Source organism: Gymnoscopelus braueri, assembly GCF_963280865.1.
Source record: "Gymnoscopelus braueri genome assembly, chromosome: 11".
Lineage (NCBI taxonomy): Eukaryota > Metazoa > Chordata > Actinopteri > Myctophiformes > Myctophidae > Gymnoscopelus > Gymnoscopelus braueri.
Genome location: NC_137613.1, coordinates 55,360,952 through 55,385,273, shown reverse-complemented (window position 1 = coordinate 55,385,273; position 24,322 = coordinate 55,360,952). Strand labels below are relative to the sequence as shown.

General features: G+C 40.7%; 1 protein-coding gene across 1 annotated transcript in view; it reads left to right on the top strand.

Annotated features, from left to right (window-relative positions):
• Positions 1-22,542, top strand: part of LOC308095743 (immunoglobulin superfamily DCC subclass member 3-like) — a gene marked incomplete at its 3' end in the record, with an annotated part of 34,488 nt that extends 11,946 nt beyond the window's left edge. The window contains exons 6-13 of the mRNA XM_080442782.1: positions 7,463-7,628; positions 11,723-11,973; positions 12,915-13,079; positions 14,135-14,323; positions 18,485-18,598; positions 20,356-20,482; positions 21,872-21,995; positions 22,447-22,542. Coding sequence (XP_080298908.1) covers positions 7,463-7,628; positions 11,723-11,973; positions 12,915-13,079; positions 14,135-14,323; positions 18,485-18,598; positions 20,356-20,482; positions 21,872-21,995; positions 22,447-22,542 — 1,232 coding nt within the window. The remainder of the gene's footprint in view (positions 1-7,462; positions 7,629-11,722; positions 11,974-12,914; positions 13,080-14,134; positions 14,324-18,484; positions 18,599-20,355; positions 20,483-21,871; positions 21,996-22,446) is intronic.
• Between the last annotated feature and the right edge of the window lie 1,780 nt (positions 22,543-24,322).

Genomic DNA, 24,322 nt, shown 5'->3' with positions numbered 1-24,322 from the left:
ATTTTGGGTTTAACATTGCAAATTACACCATGATGACTCATCACGGTGTAATTTGCAATGTTAAACCCAAAATCAATTTGGGTTTAACATTTAAAATTTTTAACATTTAAATTTTTTCTTATTTCCACACAACTCCTTTATGCTATATTAATGACATAGTTAAATATTGAAAATGGGTGGTCTTCCCCTTTAAGTTACGTGTCATATCTTCCCTGTGCAACTTTTGATTACGATGACATAGATTACATTTTGTATTCATTATGTTCCAATGTTCGATGCCCCAAAAAAAAACACATTTAAATCGTCAATCGCAATTATTTTGTAGGACAATTAATCGTTGACTTAAATTGTGTCATTGTGACAGCGCTGTCCTTCCATCCATGCAGTGTGGTGTCACACAGTGCGAGAGGATCAGTCAATGCTATCAGATTGATTAGTGGAGTGTGTGTGTGTGTATGTGGGGGGGGGGGGGGGGAACGGACACACCATTAATAATATTCATTCACTTATTGATCCACTACTCCTCTCTTTTTGGCTGGAACGGAGAGGAACAAAGAGCGTGTTCACCCTGTATACTGACCTAGCCAATTAACCAAGCTATATCAGCGGTGCTCAAACCTTTTACATTTCTAGGACATAAGCGTATAAATGGAACCAAATGGTTGTACACTCTCAGAGTTACAGACCTGTAATTTGGTTCCATTTGTACGCTCTCAGAGTTACAGACCTGTAAGGGTCCATTTGGTTCCATTTGTACACTCTCAGAGTTACAGACCTGTAAGGGTCCATTTGGTTCCACACACTCTCAGAGTTACAGACCTGTAAGGGTCCATTTGGTTCCATTTTACACTCTCAGTTACATAACTGTAAGGGTCCATTTGGTTCCATTTGTACACTCTCAGAGTTACAGACCTGTAAGGGTCCATTTGGAACCCCCTCAAGGAACATTGAGGGTCCCTGGTCACTTTGAGAAACACTGCCCTGTATTATACAAAAGAAATGCCAAAAAATACCAGATCTACAAGCTCAGAGATCTGGTATTGTTGCAGTGTCTTTTCTTTTCTTTTCTTTTACATGTTGGTTATTTTTACCTATAATGATATGCCCAAAAATAGTGGTTAAGGCTTAGAAGCAGGAAGTTAGATCATGTCAAAGGTGACTTTTGTTTTCCTTTTCTATGTTTTAAATAGCTCTATATTGTGATAGTAATTATTGATATATACAGTAGTGTGTGTTCAGTGACAGGGGTCTCCATGTCTCTCCAGCTCTTCAGTAAACACAAAATACATGTTCAGGTTGGGATAACAATGTTGTGAAACTAAGTGAAATTGAACAAAATTGAAACTGAGACACTATACAATGTAAGCTGATACAATATCTTTGTGGCATTCTCTCTCCTGATTAGACTAAATTGTTATCCCGTCCTGAAAATGTATTTTCTGTATCATTCTCAACCAAATGAAGCATTGCAGTAGTACAGAGCAGGCAGGCTCGGTAAGCAATGACATAAGCCAGTGTATTGTTATAGTATTGATTTGTTGACAGTATATATAAGTCATGTTCAAAGTGGACACGATGGCCGGAGAGCTGAGGGCTTAAACCAGTGCTTCTGGTTGTGTACCCCCTAGGGGTACAAGGAGGTACTGCATGGTGTATGTGAGAGAAAGTGGAAAATCAAAGAATACATTTGACTGCTATGTTTAATAAAAAATAAAAATAGCAGTGACTAACTGTGTTAGACCAAGTGTTAAAACGAGCACAACTACTTCTTGATTTGTGTTTTATTTTCAACATATTGAAATCAAAATTGGACTTAAACTGAAATATTAGAGCCAAATACATCTGTTCAGGGGGCACTAATTGCAACTCTTCCACTCCATAACTTGTTTGTAATACTGTTATCATTCATTTATAGCATCCTACACTATCTATGGTTTTTATCTTGCAGTTTTCTAAGCAAACCATTGTAGTCAGGTAAAGGGGGCACTTGGGTTAGGGTACCAGAGCCTAAACAGTTAGAGACCATCAATCTAAAGGCTGGTTGGTGAGTTTGCGTGTGAACTTGTAATCTAGGGGGTCCCCAACTAAATGATCGATAATTCAGAGAGTGTAATACCAAATGGACCCTTACAGGTCTGTAACCCTTACAGGTCTGTAACTCCAACTCTGAGAGTGTACAAATGTAACCAAATGGACCCTTACAGGTCTGTAACTCTGAGAGTGTACACATGGAACCAAATGGACCCTTACAGGTCTGATACTCTGAGAGTGTACACATGGAACCAAATGGACCCGTAATGAGTCCGCAATTCATGAGAGTTATGGGGGTCTGTGGCCTAATGCATAGTAAACTGGTGGGGGTCCTTGAAATGAAGACGTTTGATACTGAACTAGAGAACACACCGTCTGTCTTGTCTTGTCTGTCTGTCTGTCTGTCTGTCTGTCTGTCTGTCTGTCTGTCTGTCTGTCTGTCTGTCTCTCTGGTTCCATGTTCATGGTCAGCTTGAAGGGACAAGGGCTGTGTGTGTGTGTGTGTGTGTGTGTGTGTGTGTGTGTGTGTGTGTGTGTGTGTGTGTGTGTGTCGTACAATAGAAGTGTGGGATGCGCCTTTAAAGGGGGGAGGAGTGAGGTCAAAGGATGACCCTTGACATCTCACCCCTGACCTCCAACCTTCCAGGACCCTGAGTGGGAGAATAGATGGACCAATAGGAGGAGGCGGGGTCTTTGGGGGGGAGGGGGCGGAGCTCAACGTGATTGATGGGCTCCCGGAGGAAGGAAGCGGGCGAACGGTGCGTGACCCCCTCCCCGTGGCGTGGCCTCCGCACAGCTGGTGGTCAGCGCAGTGTGTGTGTGTGTGTGTGTGTGTGTGTGTGTGTGTGTGTGTGTGTGTGTGTGTGTGTGTGTGTGTGTGTGTGTGTGTGTGTGTGTGAATAGTGAAAGAGATCTTATGAATATCAGCTCATATGCCTTTTGTTTTGGGGCAAAACAATCTTCTGAAAATGATCTATAAGCTCACAATATTTTCAAATGCCAACATATAAAATAGGGCTTAATTGGTCAACGTGTGTTTTGTAACTATAATCTCACTCTGCAAAGTAACTTGTAATTAAAGTTTTCAAATCATTGTAGGGGAGTACACAAGTACAATATTTGCCTCTGGGATGTAGTGGAGTATAGAAGCATAAAGTATTGAAAAAGGAAAATACGCAAGTATATGTACCTAAATAATTTACAATAAAAATTACAAACGTAAATGAATACACTTAGTTACTTTCCACCACGGATAATTAAACATAAATAATAACATAGACATATCATATTGAGGCGATTGAAGGTGCTCTGCAAGGTGCCTTCTCCTGAAATACATGTCTACATGTATCTCTATGTAACTAGTGGCATGATAACATAAGACATATATTTTTTTGACTCCAATCTTTGCTTCTGGGCATTCTACAAAATCTCCTCTAAATCAGTTTTTGAAAAACCTTATGTTGCTATAATCAGTGGTTCTCTTTTTCCATGTGAAGGACCCCTGAAATGATATGGACCCCCATCTCAAAATATGGTGTTCCAGGGACCCCCAGAAGCACAGATCAGAGTTAAAAATGGTTGCTTAAAAAATATATTTTTGTTATATTTTTGTTGCAGATCTACAAGTTCATAGCGCGGCACCCAGTGCCGTGCTATGAGCTTGTATATCTGCTATTTTTGAATAGCAAAATAAAATAAAAATGTGACACTTTTCCCGGTTTTAATGCGTTAAATAATACTAAAAAGGAATGGTTTTGAACATAAAAGCTTTCCACCCGAAAAGCAACAATATATATTTTAGTTTTATTTGAATGTCAAAGCAGATGGTAAAGCAAAGACAGCAACACCGGGCTACAAAACAAAGCCCAGTGATCTAATGAACAAATGACCTCTGGTGAAATTCAAGGTCAAGCCGCGCTTGGCTATAGCTGAGAGAATAGCTGATCAATAAATGGTATGGATCGGCGGACAAATGGACGGGCGGGGGGGTGCTTGACAGCTTAAATCTTAACGCCGCGAGGACAGATGAAGGGGTGGACAGTCTCTCGCACGCACGCACGCACACACACACACACACACACACACACACACACACACACACACACACACACACACACACACACACACACACACACACACACACACACACACACACACACACACACACACACACACACACGGGGGGTGTGATTTAATTATCCATCTGGCTGTCTCCCAGTGTGTCCCAGGGACAAATAAAGAAACCTTGAACTTGCGTTGTTCTGGATTGAGCTGTGTGGTCGACTTTTGCCGTCTATACTCCACCTAAGAAACTCTAGTTTAAATCCTCTGCTAGAGTTCAGTGGTGGAAAAATTTATCAAATGTCTTACTTAGATAAAAGTACCAATACCGCAATATAGAAGTACTCTGTTACAAGTAAAAGTCTGGAATAAAACATGTACTTGAGTAAAAGCACAAAAGTATTGGTATAAAAATGAAAATAGCAGATCTACAAGCTCACAACGCCTCACGATGCGATGCGTTGTGAGCTTGTAGATCGACTATTTTCAAATAGCCTAGGTATAAAATAGGGCTAAAGTGGTTAATGTATGTTTTATAATGTAATAATTTATATCTGCAAAATAACTAGTAACTAAAGTTTTCAAATAATTGTAGTGGAGTAAAAGTACAATATTTTCCTCTGAGATTAGTGAGATGTAGTGGAGTAGAAGTAAAAAATACCAACTAAATTACTTAAGTACAGTACTTGAGTACATTTAGTTACTTTACACCACTGCTAGAGTTGAATTGTAAAATTAATAAAAGCAAAGATTTCGAAAAAAGCCAACATGAGCTGTGAGAGATGGACTGAAGCAGTGCATAACAGTAACATTTTACAATGTAGGTATTTGGCAGACACTCTTTATCCAGAGTGACTTACAAGTGTGAGATCAGAATAAGCAGAGTAAACAGGAATTCTAGTCAAACAATCAGGTAAATATTCTTATAAATAGAGTGCAAAGAGAGCAATAGTGGCTCAAAGAAACTATAGTATACCAGGTACACACTGAGCCTAGCATCTGTCTGAACAACATGCGTTCTAATTTACATTCCGTACATTGAAACTATAGGATACCAGGTAAATTCTTAGCCTAGCATCTACTAGTCATCTGGAATAAAAAACAAACAAACAAACATAGATACATCCTCTCCAAATCAGCATACTCAAAGGGTATGGTCAAGTCCAAGTGAATCACAGACACATGATTTATGACTCTCTACCTCCCCCCCCCGACCCCCCTCTAATAGCACTGCTGTTCAGATAGGCTGTGACTCTAATAACCTTCTGACCCGTTCTGTTCTGCCTAAACCCATTCAGACCGGGGAACACATCTGTGTGTCATTTTTAGATTCCATTGGCTATTCAAAAATAGCAGATAAACAAGCTCAGAGTGCCGCGCTACGAGCTTGTAGATCTGCTATTCTTTGAAAAGAATCGTGAAAATGTCTGCAAATCTTTGAATATATATATATATATACATTTTTAACTCAAATCTTTGCTTCTGGGGGTAAACCCCAGCATCCATATTCTAGTGAGAACATTTTGCCCCCAACAGAACTGGCACATTTACAAGCTTGCTTAGCACCCTCTAGTGGATGGACAGCGTTAAACATACAGGCAGACAGAGTGTCATCACAATAGTTTTGCATTGTGGCTCTATTTCTCCTTCCATTTTATCAAACTACCAAAATGTCTTTTTAAGCCGCAGGTAAAACCTATTTCCCAAAAAAAACTACTGTTTGACGTTACGTGGTCCTATAAATAAAACGTTGCAGTTCATAACTTCAACTTTATGGCCACGTCACAGGTTTATACGTCTAAAGAAGTGTGTTCCATTATTTTCATACCAGCTCCATCAGTTGCAGCTGTTTTCTTTTGTTTTAGAAAAGGGAAGAAGTATAGAGATAAAAAGAAAGAGCAAGGAAAACTGGCCACTGTGGTCAGATATTCAAGTATTCCTGATAGGATACAAGCCGGTATTCAGATAGCAATAAGCAATAATAAAAAGTCAATGGTACGAGGCAGTTAATACAGTAAAGCCAAAAGCAAGGACTCTCATCTCAACTGTTCTCCAGGAATAGATGAGTGGGATCTATAGATCTATACGGGAGGCTTTAGAGGAGTCAGGGCTCTCCGGTCCTATGAGAGCAAAGCAGTTTGGGGAATACGGAAAGAGATCCATGAACACATTGATTTATGTCTCCCTATTGAAAGAGGCCTTCTCATTGACACTTTCACCCTCTGGCTTAGCCCCCAACCAAACGTAAGCCCCTCTCCTCTCCTCTCCTCTCCTCTCCTCTCCTCTCCTCTCCTCTCCTCTCCTCTCCTCCCCTCCCCTCCCCTCCCCTCCCCTCCCCTCTCCTCTCCTCTCCCAAAATAGCAGACCTACAAGCTCACAACGTGTCGCGGATACGACACGTTGTGAGCTTGTAGGTCTGCTATTTCCGGTGCTTGACACCCTTGCACTACCAAGTCTGAATGGGGGCTTAGCTTGGCCTCTCCTGGGCAGGGGGTGATGGGTGAGGGGTCGAGGGATGGGGAGTGGGGAAGGGTTCGACATAGGGGTCAAATAGATCAATGAGATGCATGGGGGGTAGGGTTAGGGATTACGGCAGTGCTACGTATATATATATACGGTATATATATGCATGTCCATTGTGTGAATTTTAAGCGTCGACCCCGCCAATCTGCCCCCTGTGACGGACGAACGGACGGCTGGCTGCCGCGCGAGCGTGTTTGTGTGTGTGTGTTAGTTGTTCACAGCAGTGTCCACAACATATCTTTTCAGCTGGGTTGCCAATTTGATCCAATTAGGAGAAAGAACCCATTTATCAGCTTTTTATAGCATTCCAGATCCAAAATGTCTCATTTATTTATTTAATCACTTCTCTCTCCTGATATGGATAAAACTGGTATCCCAACCTGATTTAGTTTTTTCTTTCTGTTTACTAAAGAGCTCACTTTGGTGTTTCACCCAAGTGGGCGTGGTTATATGACTATCCCTAACATTAACCTCACAGAAACTATGTCTAAACCTAACCTTAACCCTAAACTTAACCTCACAAACACTATGTCTAAACCTAACCTTAACCTCACAGAAACTATGTCTAAACCTAACCCTAACCTTAACCTCACAAACATGTCTAAACCTAACCTTAACCCTAACATTAACCTCACAGAAACTATGCCTAAACCTAAACCTAACCTTAACCTTAACCTTAACCTCACAAAAACTGTGTCTAAACCTAACCTTAACCCTAAACTTAACCTCACATAACACACTATGCCTAAACCTAACCTCAAAACGACGCCCACTTTGGCGAATCACAAGAAAAAAGTAGTTTTTGCACAGTGTAACCCTAATCCAATATCTCTGTTTCTCTCCTCAGCGCCGCCGGAGTTCATCCAGTGGCCGCAGTCTGTCTCCAAGACAGCGGGGGGCAGTGCTGTGTTCACCTGTGTGGCCCAGGGCACGCCCGAACCCCACCTCATCTGGCTGAAGAACGGCAAGGTCCTGACGCCCGGAGACAACGTCAAACTGACCAACAATAACAGGTACAACACTACCGTCAAAGTATATTCAAAAGTACAGAGTACATTTTCTTTTTGATATCAATGCATTGCTGTATTAAAATGTAGATACTTTCCAAAGAAAATTCTAAGATTTTCCAGAAATGTCCCTACAAATAGCTTTAATAATGAAACTAGCAGATCTAGCTCACAATGCCTCACATTGCAATGTGTTGTGAGCTTGTAGATACGCTATTTTCACTACAGTATTTGAACTATAGCTTGGAAATGTAGTGGAGTGAAATTCACAAGAATCCCAAAAATACAAATACTCAAGTAATGTGCAGATACTCAAAAAATATACTATAGTATATATATATACTATAATATACTAAGTACATTTTATATAGTCACTCTCCACCACTGCTAAGCCAGTAGCCAGTACATGTATATAGAATATATACATATATATGTGTATAGTATATAGAAACACCACAAGCATAATTAACACACTGCACAGAAAATCCAATTTCTGCACTTCATGCTTTATGCCACAGGATGGCAGTGCTGTGTGACCGTAGATGTTAGTGGTGATCAGATGTAAAGGGCTGGTGGTGATATCCTGAACTTTGACAGCTTGTAGATCAGCAATTTTTTTTAAAGATGTTAGGCAAATGTTGTCTAGACAGAAAGAAAGAAAGAAAAGTGAAATGTGCCATTCATAATGAGTTGAGTACCATATTACACCAGTCCTCCACGACCTTCACTGGCTTCTGGCAGTGGTGGAAAGTAATTAAGTACATTTATTTACTCAAGTACTGTACTTAAGCACAATGTTTAGGTATTTGTTACTTTACTGGAGTATTTCCAGTTTTCAGTACTTTTACTTCTACTCCACTACATCTCAGAGGCAAATATGGTAGGGGAGAGCAGCTAAGATTAAGTAACATTTTTCACTTTTCGGTCTTTTACTCTGCGATCGTTTTACCTACATATGTAATATTTTCAAGCAAAGAACCTACACATGTCTGCTATCATAAACCACTTATCGTTTTTCAATTGATAAAACAGGTCGTGAGTTATTAAACCGAAAGTGGACGCTGTTCCGACGTTACATTTTAAGCGCTTATCAGACTAATTGTAACAGCCATAGTTACAAAAGTAACACTGCTAAAAAACGGCATTAAACAAATCGTTTTCAGCTTAAATCAATTATATTCATTTCAAGCAACTGTTTTACATTGTTTTCATAACAAGGATGTGATAAGATAATGTATCAAACGTAAGGAATTTATTAAATCTTACCGGTGACAAAGATTAAGACGAGACCAGATCAAGTTGAGACCGCGTCTACTGTTGTCCTAGTAACAGCAGATGTTGTCCACGGTGAAAGAACACGTAGCTGTCCTCGTCAATGCCTGTTGTTTTTTGTTTTCATATCACAATGTCAAAACATACCGATCTGATTCTTGTTTGGATGAAGAAACAGACAGACGAACACTCACGTTGCGTTGGGCGCTGGCTCTCCGTTGGTTTTGTTGTTGTTGAGAAACAGGAAGACTCTTTCCTGTGTCAGTCTCTCTAACAATAGATTTAAACGTTTTATAAATGCTACTATTCGCCATTGGAGTCATTGTGTGTAAGGTACAATATCTATTCAGCCCATTTAAAGCGTGGAAATAAACGCATCAATGAATACATAAATAAATAAATAATTGTTTATCCCCTCGGGGATTCGAACCACTCCCAATGTCAGCATAAATTCACCAGACAGGTGCTTACACCAGTGAGCCATTCTTCTCACAACAATTGCGTACCGTTAACAACTCATACAGTATACAACCAGCCATTAAAAAAACAAAACAGACATGGTCGCCAGATCAACTTGAGACCTCAAGTCACCACACTGATTTTATTTTACTGGTCTCTAACACACGGCTGTTTAGTACAGATTTGTTTCTCAAATATCTCACCATGATCATCTATTATTCATTATGTTATAGGCTACTTAGAAATAGTAAATATGACGCATGATAGGTTAGATAAACTGTTCGTTTATGATCAATGGTAGGCCTAATGATCAATGGTTATTTATATTGACCAGATCTGTAGAGGGCGCAGGTGAGTAATTTAATACTCACCTGCAATACATATTTTATTTTCTGCACAAAAAGTGTATTATACAGATAAGGTGGTGTGCTGAGATGTAACCCACCGTGGAGAATAGTTTTTCAGCAACACAAAACAGCCTTTGTTTCGATGAGTAGCAAAATCGTTTTCTTTAGTTTTACTACAGTTGGAGACCTCGCACGGTAGTGGAATTTGCAGTCAATGGGAGGAGCACCGCTCCTAACGGAGACCAGAGCTCTAAATGGACATGCCTTGAAATGCCATTTTCTGTGCAGCGACTGCAACTGTATCTTAAACATACTATTTCCAGGTGATTAGATTACATAAACATTAGCTTCAATAATTTGTAGGACATTTAAAATTGACTGGTCAATAATCACGTCACTGTAATGTGGGGTTTCAGACACTTTTGGCCATATTTTCTCTATAATTGGTCATGTTATAAACAGTTTATCTAACCTATATCATGCGTCATATTTACTATTTCTAAGTAGCCTATAACATAATGAATAATAGATGATCATGGTGAGATATTTTAGAAACAAATCTGTAGTAAACAGCCGTGTTGGAGACCAGTAAAATAAAATCAGTGTGGTGACTGAGGTCTCAAGTTAATCTGTGACCATGTCTGTTTTGTTTTTTAATGGCTGGTTGTATACTCTATGATTTGTTTATGGTACCTATTTTTTGTGAAAAGAATGGCGCACCGGAGTAAGCGCCTCTCTGGTGTATTTATGCTGACATTGGGAAGAGTTCGAATCCCAGGAGGGAATGAACATTTATTTATATATTTATTAATTCATTGATGCGTTTATTTGCACGCTTTGAATGGGCTGAATAGTGATTGTACCTTACACATGTTGACTCCGACTCCAATGGCAAATAGTTGCATTTATAAAACGTGTAAATCTATTGTTAGAGAGACTGACACAGGAAGTGGTTGTCTTCCTTTTCCTCAACAACAACAACAAAACCAACGGAGAGCCGTCCACAACGCAACGTGAGTGTTCGTCTGTCTGGCGTTTCTTCACCCAAACAAGAATCAGATCGGTATGTTTTGACATTGTGATATGAAAAAAAAACGGCATTGACGAGGACAGCTACGTGTTTTTTTCACCGGGGACAACATCTGCTGTTACTAGGACGACAGTAGACGCGGTCTCAACTTGATCTGGTCTCCTTACAATTTGAAACACCGGGATGGCAGTTTGAGTAAATTCCAAGGGAAAATCCATTGATTACACCTAAACAGATGGGTGTTACAATCGGGTCGCTCTGTGCTCCACTGCTTTGGCTTTGTTTACAGAACAGAACTAACGTGCATAGAGTAATAAAACGATGTAAACTGATGAAGAACAGATACATGCAGATAACCATGTGGATTTTAGCTCGACAACATTAGAGGAAAGATTTGTAGACCAAAGATACTCAAGGTGATTTTTTTTACTAACTTTAAGATAAATCAGTTTTTCTGCGATAACTTTCTCTAGTCTGGATGAAAATACTTCCTACTTCCTGGGCACGTTCATTACAGCACTGGTCACATACTGATGTGATGACGTTATGAGAAAACATGCTTGTTGCAACCATGACGCGTTACAATCTTGGCGGCTCTCCCCTACTTTTACTCCACTACATGTATATGAAAACTTTATTAGTTACTTTGTAGATTTTGATTATTATTACAAAACATACATTACTCACTTCAGCCCTATATAAATTTCGGACATTTGAAAATAGCCGATCTATACAAGCTTGTAGATCGGCTATTTTCAAAAGATTTTTTGACAATTTATAATTTATTGCATAATGAGTAGGCTACTTTCACTTTTGGTACTGTTAAGTACATTTTGATTCCGTACTTTTACTCAAGTACATTTTGAATTCCCGACTTTTACTTGTAACAGAGTATTTTTACAATGCAGTATTGATACTTTTACTCATTAAGTAAAACATTTTAGTACTTTTTTCACCACTGCCGCTGACTTATGCTCTTGTCTCTCGCACAGCACGCTGGCGGTGACGCGCATCACCTCCACGGACGAGGCCATCTACCAGTGCATCGCCGAGAACAGCGCCGGCACCAACCAGGCCAGCGCCCGGCTGGCGGTGGCTCAGGCCACAGACCTGCCCGCCCCCCCGCAGGGCCTGGCGGCCGGACCCCTGTCCACAAGCGCCCTGCAGGTCACCTGGACGCAGCCGCCCCCAGAGGTGACCGACGGCATCATCGGATATGTCCTGCACTTCCGCAAGATCGGAGGTGAGTCTGTGGTCCCTAAAGGGGGAAATGTGCATCCAGAAATGCTGCCATCTTTTGTTTATAATAGGTCTCCTAATTAAAGGGATATTTCACAAAAAAAAAAAAGGTCATTTTATCGTCTACTCAGGCTTTTGGGAGCACCGCAGACAGTTTCTAAGTTGCTTGATTCAGTATTTCGACATTTGATATTCATTTTATCAGACACGCCCCCTTCCTATACAAACCTGGGCATGTCTGATAAAATTAATATCAATTATCTAAATACTGACTCAAGCAACTTCTGGGTGTTCACAAAAGCCTGAGTAGACGATAAAATGACCAAACGTTTTTTTTTAAAGTGAAATATCCCTTTAAGCCCAATTAATCTTCTATTAAAAGGGAAGTGAGTGATATTCGTTTTTATTATTTGATATTTAACAAACAAAAATTTGTTTCATATAGTTTTTGTTTCAAGTAGTTTTTTGTTTGTTTGTTTCATATAGCGTGGCACCGAGTGCCGCGCTATGAGCTTGTAGATCTGCTATTTTTGAAAAAGAATCGTGAAAATGTGTGCAAATCTTTGAATATATATACATTTTTTACTCAAATCTTTGCTTCAAATATTTTGAGATGATGGGTCTGCGGACAAATACATGGGTGGTCCTTGACATGAAAAAGTTTGAGAACCACTGATATCTAGCAACATAAGTTAAAAAAAAGGAAGAAAAGAAAAAAGAAGAGAGATTTGAGTTAAAAAAAAATCATATTTTTCTAATCTAAGATTTGCATACATTTTCAAGATTAAAAAATAAATAAATGCAGATCTGCTATTTTTGAATAGCCCAACATTTTAAATAATGGTTATAGCTAAAACAATCTAAAATGAATGATGAGATCTGTTCCCCGGTCTTAAAGAGTTAATGTCCTCACATGTATATAATAAGACAAACGTGTGTTTTCAGAGCCGGACAGTCGTGAGCTCCAGGAGGCGGTCAGTAAAAGCACGTTCCAGCATGACTTCAGCAGCCTGGACCCTGCCACCACCTACCAAGTCTACCTTAAGGCCTACAGCCCGGTGGGAGCCAGCCAAGAGAGCAGCACTGTGGTGGTCACCACACTAGGAGGAGGTATGGAGACCACCCGTATATACCACCCGCTCACTATAGGGCATAGCAGTGGCGGCCATTTTCTGGTTCCATCCAAAAATATTTATGTTAATTTATTAATTTAAGCCTAGAATCAAGCCATCTAGGATCCTGGTGAATCATATACTATATTGAATAAATACCCTTTGTTTTGCGTTTATTTTTGGGCGGTGTAGCCGCGGTGTAGCCGCTATAAGTGGGGTTGGGACACCTCATTAGCTGTACTGTGATTGGCTCATTAGTAAACCCCTAGCTGTACTGTGATTGGCTGACTCTATTGGCTGACTCTATTCAGCACTGTGATTGGCTAGCGAGACACACCGCCCACTTCACACTGGGTGTGATTTTTGCCAGACCCAAGGGGTCGGGCTTACATGAGGCTTTGTACCTGTTTCGTCCATACATGGGCATGGTCCATTTGTCCTCCGGCCCCAGCCAAAAAAAAGTCATGACATCATTATTATGTCACAAGTATGTAATTAAGTAAAGCTTAAAAGCTTAATCATTCTCGGTCTGGCAGAACCAGGTCTCCTGGTCTTGTTTCTTTTATGGTCATGATTCACCAGGATCCTGGATGGCTTGGTTCTAGGCTTAGAATAATTGATACACATTTTTGGAAATCTCTATGGGAAAAATCTATGGGGTCTGGAACGATGGAACCAGAAAATTGTCGCCACTGCCATGCCCTATAGCGCCCGCTTGCAACCGCGGCGTCCTTCTCAAAAGTGGGGGTCGAGGGCATTGGTTCTCAAAGTGGGGTCCGGGGACCCCCAGGGGTCCTTGGGGGGGTTCCATGGGGTCCCCAGCTAAATTAGTTAATAAAGCATCACAATCATTTTAACCCCTTTATCCATATTTTATACTTTTTTTGCTATTCAAAAATAGCAGATCTACAAGCTCATAGCGTGGCACCGAGTGTGACAATGTGACTTAGGCCATTTTTTTTAAATCGTGGAGATTGTGCAAACCTTTGAATATATATATATATTTTTTAAAACCAACATTTGTAACTCAAATCTTTGCTTCTGTGTGTGCAGTACCCAGCGCGCCCACCTTCTTCACCAAGGTACTGAACAGCAGCAGTGTGCAGGTTCTGTGGGAGCTCCCCGCCAAGGCAGGCCAGACCCAGGGCTTCAGACTGTCCTACCGCAGGGTTCCCCACGCCGACTACCAGGGGCCCGTCCAGCTGGCTCGCCAGACCAACGAGCACACCCTCTCTCTGCTCGGTGAGTGTGTGTGCGTTTGCGTGTGCGTGTGCGTGTGCGTGTGTGTGTGCGTGTGTGCGCGTGCGTGCGTGCGTGCGTGCGTGCGTGCGTGCGTGCGTGCGTGCGTGCGTGAGTGCGTGCGTGCGTGCGTGCGTGCGTGCGTGCGTGTAAGAACATTTTAAATATTTTAAAAACATTTTAACAACACAAATTTGGTACAGGGGTCTCTGGCACAAAATGTCTTCAGATGGGGGTCCGCGAAGACATTTGGGGGTTCTTCAAAACGTTTGAGAACCACCGGTTTAAACAACATTTAGGAAACAAGCCCATATAAGTAACTGCACTTTAACAAGCCCCAAATACAGCAACCCGCAACTGCCAATCTTTACAAGCAAAAAAAATAATACAGCACAAATCTTGTACAAACCCCAAAGCCCTGCCACAAAATATTTTCAGATGTACAAATACAGATGAATTTGGGGGTCTTTGATATTTTCAAAAGAAGGCCGATGTACACCTCAAAGGTTGGTAACAGGTACGTAGGACAACCAGGAAGGTCCAGTTGTTCAGAAAAAGGGATCTATGATATTAAATCAAAGGAAAAGGTCCTGCACACTGTCTGGAACTTGCAAAAAGGATGCTCTTTATTAAATCGACGTTTTGGTAGTTAGACCTTCATCAGGACAAACATTGGATATGGGTCTTTGATATGAAAAAACGAAATGTGAGAACCATTGGTTTAGACTGGATCAGTAAACTGTGGATCAAGTTGATCCCTGTCTAGTTGAGTTATAATCACGCGTTGTGCGTCTTAATACACAGTGCCAACTTGTAGATCTGCTATTTTTGGCTAATGTTCTCCTCGGAATTGGGATTCTAGGGTTCAAGTGGTTAGTGTAAAAAAAAAGTTCTTATCACGAAAAGATTTGCCGGCCCACCTGTTGTAACTCTGTGGACCCCCTAGGGGTCCCGGACCCCCTGTTGAAGACCCATGCTCTAATCAGCATCTACCCAAAATGTGTCAATAGACTGAGCAGATTTTCTCATCTCAACATCACCCTTCCAATTGTTGATCATTGATTTTCACTCGAAAACACCTGCAACTGCCGGTGATCACACGATCATCAGTCTGGCGATCACGTCATGACCACATGATGTCATTGACTTAATTCCCAGCATGACCCCCATCTTAGCCTAGAATTGATCTCTGTTTAGAGACATGGAAATCAATACAGCCAATAGGATCAATAGAGAATCAAGGGGGATTTATACTGAAGTTGCGTGCCGCAGATCTACAAGCTCACGCGCCGTAGATCTATAGTAGATCTAATAAAAGGGAAATCGGCTCCAAATTGGTACCGCGCAATTCAAAATTGTCAAAAGGCCCACAGGTATTGTGCTATTAATATTAATAACAAATATTCGATTATTTGTTCTTGTGTAGCCAAGCCTACCAGCCTTGTACAATTAGGCTAACATGGCATGACAAGCTAACGCAGAACAGAAACATCATTGCACCCATACTAGGCATCCTCTAAAACTATGTTACTATGGGCAGGGTTTGGATGCAAATTTTGCCCTGGCCAAAAAATATATATATATATGTACGAAAATAAAAATAAAAATATATAAATAATTATCCCATCCCTAATCAACACTTAATATCCAGCCTGCTATTGCATAATTGTAACAAATAGGTGGTTAGAGTGGATATAAGACGAGCAGGTACCAGCTTTCAAGCAGAAACTGTGTTGTGCATGCATGTCAGATAAACACAGCATAATCCATCACTGGTTTAACTGTACATGATGAGGGATTTAACAAAACAGACACCTGCCTTCTAATCATCTGATCAATGGATGTTCGATTAGAGGAGAGCTGAGTTTTTTTCTTTTTTTAAGCAAAGGTTGGATGGATATCTGTACCGGTAGCTCTGTACAAGCTGTGAGCCTCCTGTCAATCCAATAGGATCAATGTAAAGACTAATATAGTTTTCACTCCCTCAATAACAAGCACTGAATTACCTTCAACAAACCATTAACCCCCAGCTGTCCTTGTGAACAGTGGTGGGAAAGTACTACGTTTTACTGAAGTAAAAGTATCAATACTGCGATGTTGAAGTAGTCTGTTACAAGTGAAAGTCCAGAATTCTAAATGTAATTGAGTAGTACTAACATATTGGTATCAAAATGTACTTAAAGTACCAAAAGTAGAAAGTACTCATTGTGCAGACTGTCCCATTTCACAAATTCAAAATGTATACAAATCTTTTGAAAATAGCAGATCTTCAAGCTCACAATGTGTCGCATCACGACACATTGTGAGCTTAGATCAGCTATTTTCAAATGGCTGAAATATACAAAGGGCTGAAGTGGTTAATGTATGTTTTACTGTAATAATAATCAAAATCTACAAAGTAACTAGTAACTAAAGTTTTCAAATAATTGTAGTGGAGTAAAAGTACAATATTTGCCTCCCCAGGACAAGGACAACGGAAGGCCACAGGGCATTCATTGCTAGGGCTCCATTTTTGTGGAATAAACTTCCACTGAAAATTAAACCGGCTACTTTAGTGTCCACTAGTGATGAGCGGGCCGATCCGTAACCCGCGGCGCGTGTGGTCGAGTCAGGATTTCAGAGGCAATTGTGTGGGCTGCGGGTGAGCGGGTCAGCCGCTCTCACAATAAAAAAAAACATGCTTGTTTATTTAGCCCATGACAATGTTGTGCTACTGTAGATATTTAAAGCGACTTTGGGTACTTAAAAGAGCATATAAATCGTATCTTTTTTTCCCCACCGCGGGTCGCGTGGCGGGTTGAGTCATAGATTTATATATGGGTTCGCGGGGCGGGTTGAGGCGGGTTGGGTTCCGTGGCGGGGCGGGTCATGAAAAAACCCGACCCGCACATCACTAGTGTCCACCTTTTAAAAGTTTTTAAAAAAACAAATTATTATACAATGCCTTTTAGCTAGAAGGAATGGACAGCTAGTTTCTGCTTTCACTCTTATTTTTTCTGTTTTTTTGTTTTTGTTTTTAATTTCCGCCATTGAATTGCCTTTATATATTTTTATTTTATTTTTTTATGTTGGCCACAGCTGTATGTGAAGCACTTTGTAAACCTGTTTTTGAGAAGAGCTATATAAATAAAGTTTATATTATATTAAACAATACTATTTAACAAAACAAAAAGCAGCTCTCATAATAAATGCATAAAATAAATACAATATTTTCATGTTCATAATTGAACATATTATCACCTAAGGGTGTTCAGTGTTCATTTTTCTTCCAGAGCTGCACAGCTTGTTTATTATTGTATCACAGTATTAGTTTCCACAGAATTATTATTTAATTTGCCAATACTTTAACCCCTTAAACCCTAGTTAACCGGAGTCAACTATCTTGAAATATCTTCGCAGAAAATAGTCAATCTACAAGCTTCACGTTATTGACAAAAAAAAACTTAAATATTCAAAGCAATTATATATATATATTTTTTTATTTTCAAAAAATAGTGTAAATAGCCGATCTGCAAGCTCACAACGCTTCACATCGCGGTGCATTGTGAGCAAGTAGCTATTTCTGCTATTTGTTTTTGTTTCATGTTTCAATGCACATTTTTCAACATGGAAGCAATTATGATGATTCTAGAAAATAATCGTGATTATCTCAAATAATTGACGATCGGGCGAGTATATACTAATTGTGACAACCTAAGCATATAATCGTCACCTTCTTAAAATAATGGCCTAAGTCACGTTTTGAGGAAAGCAATATTTTTGCCTAAATCAGCTCTTCATGACACTGGCCACCTCATGATGAAATGGCATACATCCTTATTGAAAAGACCATGCTGTTCCCACCCAGTAGTAGTATTGTATAATGGCCTCTATGTCAAGAGTGTGCCATTTTATGTTGCCTTAGTGAAAGACAATGTGACTTAGGCAAATTTTTTGGCTTAAGTCTGGAGTAAGTCAGTTACTCCACAAATAATTTGGCCTTAGTCAGGTTTACAATGGATTTGAACTGATATACAGCGTTATTTGTATGTCAATAGTCATACTGTACATTGTTTTAGACTTTTTAATTTTTTTTAATTATTAAGAAATATAATTTTGTTCTGTTTACCTGAAAAACTTGAAAAGGAAGGTGACACAATTGTTATAATGTGTGTGTTTTTACAGAACCTGGGGCAGTGTATGAGGTGTGTCTGGTGGCTTATAACGGTAACGGTGAGAGTGAGTGTTCTAAGAGGCTGGTGTCACTGGCAGAAGATGGAACCAGCGCCCAGAACACTGGTGAGTCTACCCACTTAGAGCTGTTCGTTGTTGTCGGGGCAGAAACCTCTCATCTCCATAATTCTTCTCTAACTTTATGTGTTTTTACCTGTAAATTAATGTCCTGCTTGATCATACCACAGCGTCACAGAAAGGCATCAAAAGTAGCAGATCTGCAAGCTCGAAACGCGACTTGTCAGTCTGCCACTTTTGCTATTTTTCTATTTGAACCTGTGTGTTGTCACACCTTTAAGACCGTCCTTCTACCTTTAATGTTGGCAACGTCATTTTAGGGCGGCTTCAGACTGGGTCCGTTTGAATCAAACCGTTCCCGAGTACGCTTGGCTGGCCAGCATTCACACTGGCCAAGACTCGAGACCATTTCATTTAACAGTAATGGTAAATATGTGCCTCATGGGGGCGCTGTGGACTATGGGGCTTTGGAAGAGAGAATGTCATTCACAGAAGAAAAGTCACTCTAGAGTGAATAATAAAGTTTGACTGTGTTCCTGACGTTGTCTTGAGTTATAATAACAACAGATCAACAATACACAACCAAAGCAGTGTGTGCACTGGTCTTTGAAACCTCGAAATGTAACGTTGTCTGTTAATATGATATTGGCGTCACAGACTCATCCTTGGTATTTTAGCAGTAGACGTCACAGACTAATCCTTGGTGTATTTATCCTTATAAATACGTTCGCCACACATATGTTTTTTGTTTATTATTTTTCACGGCTCGCGCTACTCAAACACTAGCGGGATTATTATTTCTTGTCAACATTCAAGTAGAACTATGAGAAGGTATAACCCAGCTAAAATAATGCGTCATTATAAAAAATATATAAATGATATATGATTAGCAGTCCACTTCCTTCTCTTGGTACGGATGGATTCACACTGCCACGTTCCGTTCCCGACTCCGCAGCAATCGGACCCGAGACTACCTCCCAAGGTGGTTTCGTGTACGGTACGGTGATGCGTTACGGGGAACGGTTCGCTACGTTCACACTACCACAACATCTGCCATGTGGTCCGGGGTGCGCACCCGGGACCATAGTGTGAAGCCGCTCTCAGATACTGCCATTCATGCCTCTGGAGCAATTGAAAGCCTAAATCTTTGGCAATTGCTGACAATTACTTCCATTTGCCATTGTTTATAATCAAAGAAAATATCAATGAATCAATGAGTCTGTTTGCCGGTATTTAGCGGTGGTGGAAAAAGTTTTTTTTTTTTTTACTTAAGTAAAAGTATCAATACTGCGATGTAGAAGTACTCTCTTACAAGTAAGTAAGTCCGGAATTAAAAATTTACTTGAGTAAAAGTACAAAAGTATTGGCATCAAAATGTACTTAAAATACCAAAAGTAAAAGTACTCATTATACAGAATGTCCCATTTCAAGTTTTCAACTGTATAAAAATATTTTGAAAATAGCAGACCTATAAGCTCACAATGCGTCACATTGTGAACTTGCAGATCGGCTATTTTCAAATGGCCGCAATGTATATAGGGCTAAAGTGGTTAATGTATGTTTTGTAATAATAATCAAAATCTACAAAGTAACTAGTAACTAAAGTTTTAGAAATAATTGTAGTGGAGTAAAAGTACAATATTTGCCTCTGAGATGTAGTGGGGTAGAAGTAAAAGCATTGGAATTTGGAAATACTCAAGTAAAGTACAAATACCTAAAAATTGTACTTGAGTACATGCACTTTACTTTCCACCACTGGTATTTAGTCCAGAAATCCTCCTATAACTGCTCTTTTCCACCGCCAGGTGCCAAGGCGCCGTGCCAGTGCCGTGACGGAGAGGGTTCTCTGGGTGGCATCGTGGTGGGCATTCACATCGGCGTGGCCTGCATCATCTTCTGTGCTCTGTTCCTCATGCTGGGTTACCGACGCAGGTGAGAGGCTACGCCACTGTTCATTTTGACAGCACATTTTGATGGAGTTAGTCTTTTAACCCTTTAAGACCAGGAAAGCATCTGTATCATTTTAGATTCCTTTGGGCTATTCAAAAATAGCAGATCTACAAGTTCATTCGCTATGATGTGCTCGCTATGTCGCGCTATGATGTGTTCCCGGTCTTAATGGGTTAAATAAGATTCCATTACATTTTAGTCATATTTTAGTCACCTGAAATTTTGTAGTTGTAGTCTAGTTTTAGTTGACTAAATACCATAGGATTTTAGTCGACTAAATCTACAGTTGATTTAGTTAATTTAAAATGTGTTTTGGCGGGCTGTGATGGCGTCGTAATGCTTGATTTGTACTGAACTGTGTGCCTAAAATATTTTCGGAGCATGACACCTGCGCGCAGCCAAGCATAAAATGACTTGTGTTAGTTCTACTGGATCTGTTCTCCACTAGTCTCTCCCTAACATTTTCATCTAGTTTTTATTTGTTTAATAATTGTCAGTATATTTAGTCATAGTTTTTTGTCATCATAGCTTAGTTTTTTTTTTTGCTTTCAGTGAAAAAAAGGTAGTCGACGAACATTTTCCGTCATAGTTTTAGTCGACAAAGTCAACACTGGGCTACATCACAGCATGTCTGCTGATTCACTCTACTTCACTTCTCACAAGTGCTTTTATTTTGGTTCTAACCAGAGGTGGAAAAAGTACTCAAATGTTTTACTTAAGTAAAAGTAGCAATACCAGAATATAAAAATACTCTGTTACAAGTTAAAGGCCTGTGTTTAAAATGATACTTGAGTAAAAGTACAAAAGTATTGGCATCAAAATATACTTAAAACCCAAAGTAAAAGTACTAAAATGTTTGAAAATAGCAGACAAGCTCACAACGCGACGCGTTGTGAGCTTGTAGATCGGCTATTTTCAAATAGCCTAGGTATAAAATAGGGCTAAAGTGGTTAATTTATGTTTCATAATATCGTAATTTATATTTGAAAAGTAACTAGTAACTAAAGTTTTCAAATCATTGTAGTGGAGTAAAAACACAGCATTTGCCTCTGAGATGTAGTGGAGTAGAAGTAAAAGTACTGAAAATTGGAAATACTCCAGTAAAAAAAAATACCTCAAAATTGTACTTAAGTACAGTACTTGAGTAAATGTACTTAGTTACTTTACACCACTGGTTCTAATCGTGTACAAAAACCATTGAACGCCATCGTTGCACTTTGCATGTACGTAGCGGATGGTTCACACTTCCTATGCCTTCCTATGCAAAGCAGAGGTTGTAAACAGAAGTCTCTGGGACTGATATGGTTGACTGGCATTATATGTTTATGGAGCTGTGTGGATGTCAAAGTTTGTCCTGTGTGTCCCCTATAGTGTGTTTTGTAGCAAGGGGACTCAGGACAGCTGGTCTGTGCCAAGGGACAACGGGGGACATCTGGGACACAATGGAGTCCCCAAGGACGCAGCGCTGCGCTCCCGAGTGGATCTGGTTCCCCAGGTAGCCTTTCAGTCGAGCTCAAACACCATAGTTATTATTAACAGTTATTAGGCACTGCTAATTATATGAATTGGAATCAGCAATCAGCAATGCCAACCTTGATCACTTAAGCCCTATTTTATTCTTTGTCGTAGGAAAATAGCACAAATGAAAATGATGTGACATATTGGTTCATGTTCACCACTCTTGTTGTCGTCATAGCTGTGTCTTAGAATGAGTGTTTTAAAAACGACTTATCTACAGTATAGTTATCTTTCAATGCATCGTTGTTGGTGTGGACAGCCCTTTACTGCAGGACTCGTAGCTACATAGTGGGATTTCTGTTGTTTACTCAGCCAGTTACGAGGTTTAGTCACTATTCGGGGGAGACAGAAAAAAGTCTCTAAACTTCTTCGTTCCTTTTCTTCCCCCATCTCTTTTCTCTCTCTCTGCATGTCCATCTATACCCCAGGACGGTGGTCCGGCAGCGTGCCCCCCCACCCAGTGCCAGGTCCTCATCGAGCAGCACTCCTCACCAGGTGGTCTGCCTGGCACAGGCACTGGCTAAGCACTGACCCCCATGATAACGCCCCCCCCGCCTCCCGCCCTCCCTCCACCGCAAGTGGTCTGAATTGGTTCCTCCACCTCACCCTACCCAAACACAGACCCCCCTAAACCCACCCCACCCCACCCTCTGTCGCTCCCCCAGGTAAAACTGAGTTGTTCTGAACCTCGACCGGGTACAGAATAAACTCTTGAGTAATAGGCTCTATGCACAGCAGCCATATTGGAAAGAAATTGGGCCTCTTCCTTACTTCACAGGTTTTACCAATGATACTAATTAAGGCTCTGTTCCATTTGGTGTAGCACAGTGGACCCTCATAACTCTGAGAGTGTACACACACACACATTTGTACACTCTCAGAGTTACACACCCGCCAAGGGGCCATTTGAAACCCCCTCAAGGAACCATGAGGGTCCCTGCAGGGTCCCTGCATTGGTAACACCTGTGCAGAAAGTAGCTATGGAAGAGGCCCAATTTCTTTCCAATATGGCTGCTGTGCATAGAGCCTATAACCTGACGGAGACGTTGCCACCTAGTACGAAGTAGACACGAGTCATTGCTAATTTATGTTGCGTCGATGGCGTCGTGGACTGGAAAAAAGCCGACCTATAAGCTCATTGTGAGCTTTAATCGTCTATTTCAGCGCGTTACAACGTTTACATTGGCGCTTAATTCTGGTCGCTTTGTCTCACACTCCCCTCCTCCCCTACTCCCCTTACCCCCACCCACCTCAAAACCAAAGCTTTTTGCCTTTATTGCCTGTACATCATGTGTGTATGCAAAAAACACCCACGCCTTGGGAAAAGTATTCTCCCTCAAGAACGAATGCTGTCATGTTGGAATTTCGACATCCCCCAAAAAATAATAGAACCTATTCGTGTTATGTCACCAGGGAGAGTTCCTCCCGTAACCAAAATGTTCTCCTTTGGGTGTGGCCTCCTTCTGGTGACAACTGCATGATAATGTGAAGCCCCAAATGATGCCAAATATTTTAAACTAATGGGGACTTGAATGTTTAGACACAGAACCTTTACAGCACTGCCCGTAAGGTAGCAAAGATATCCCTGTATGAGTTCCAACTCACTGCTTGAGTCATGACTAGAGTTTGCCTTCAGTTTAACAAACAGAGCGGCCTTTGTGATATAGCCTTATTGGAGGTGAAATGATTGTCTTTATCACCGTGCTAGCCTTGAGGAGGGTCGATCTGGAGGAACCGCTAAAGCAACCAATCCCTTTACGCACCACCCTGCCCCCTCCCCATTTCCCCCCCAGCCACTACAACCAAAAGCTGCATACCTCCAAAGATAGCTACCTCAGTCTTGATGAAAATGCGTGAGCCATAGGCGAGGCTAACATTAGCCTGTTGATGCTGCTTGTGCTAGCTTACCTCAGCCAAAAAAAAAAAAAAAAGATAAATATATGAAACCTTTACCCTTAAAATGACAACATCAACATCCCGGACTTGTGCCAATGCCAGTGTCCCTGTGCCAGAGCCACCAACGATGGCCATCGTCACGAGTGTCCACCTGGATGACTGCCCATGGAGAGTGGAACCTCGGCGGAACCTCAACAGTCACGCTCGCCTTGAGCCCCTGATCCTGCTCCCAGCCGTTACGCCATACGTTCGCGGTCATGTCCGCGCTTAGCTCTGCCAAAGCTTCCGCCTCGCCTCTTCATGAATAGACTGTCTATTTTTTTTTGAAGGAGGAGCTTCAAATATTTCTTGGTGCACAAGAAAACACAGAGCAATGATCTGGAATGACGTTTTCATGGTCATTCTGAA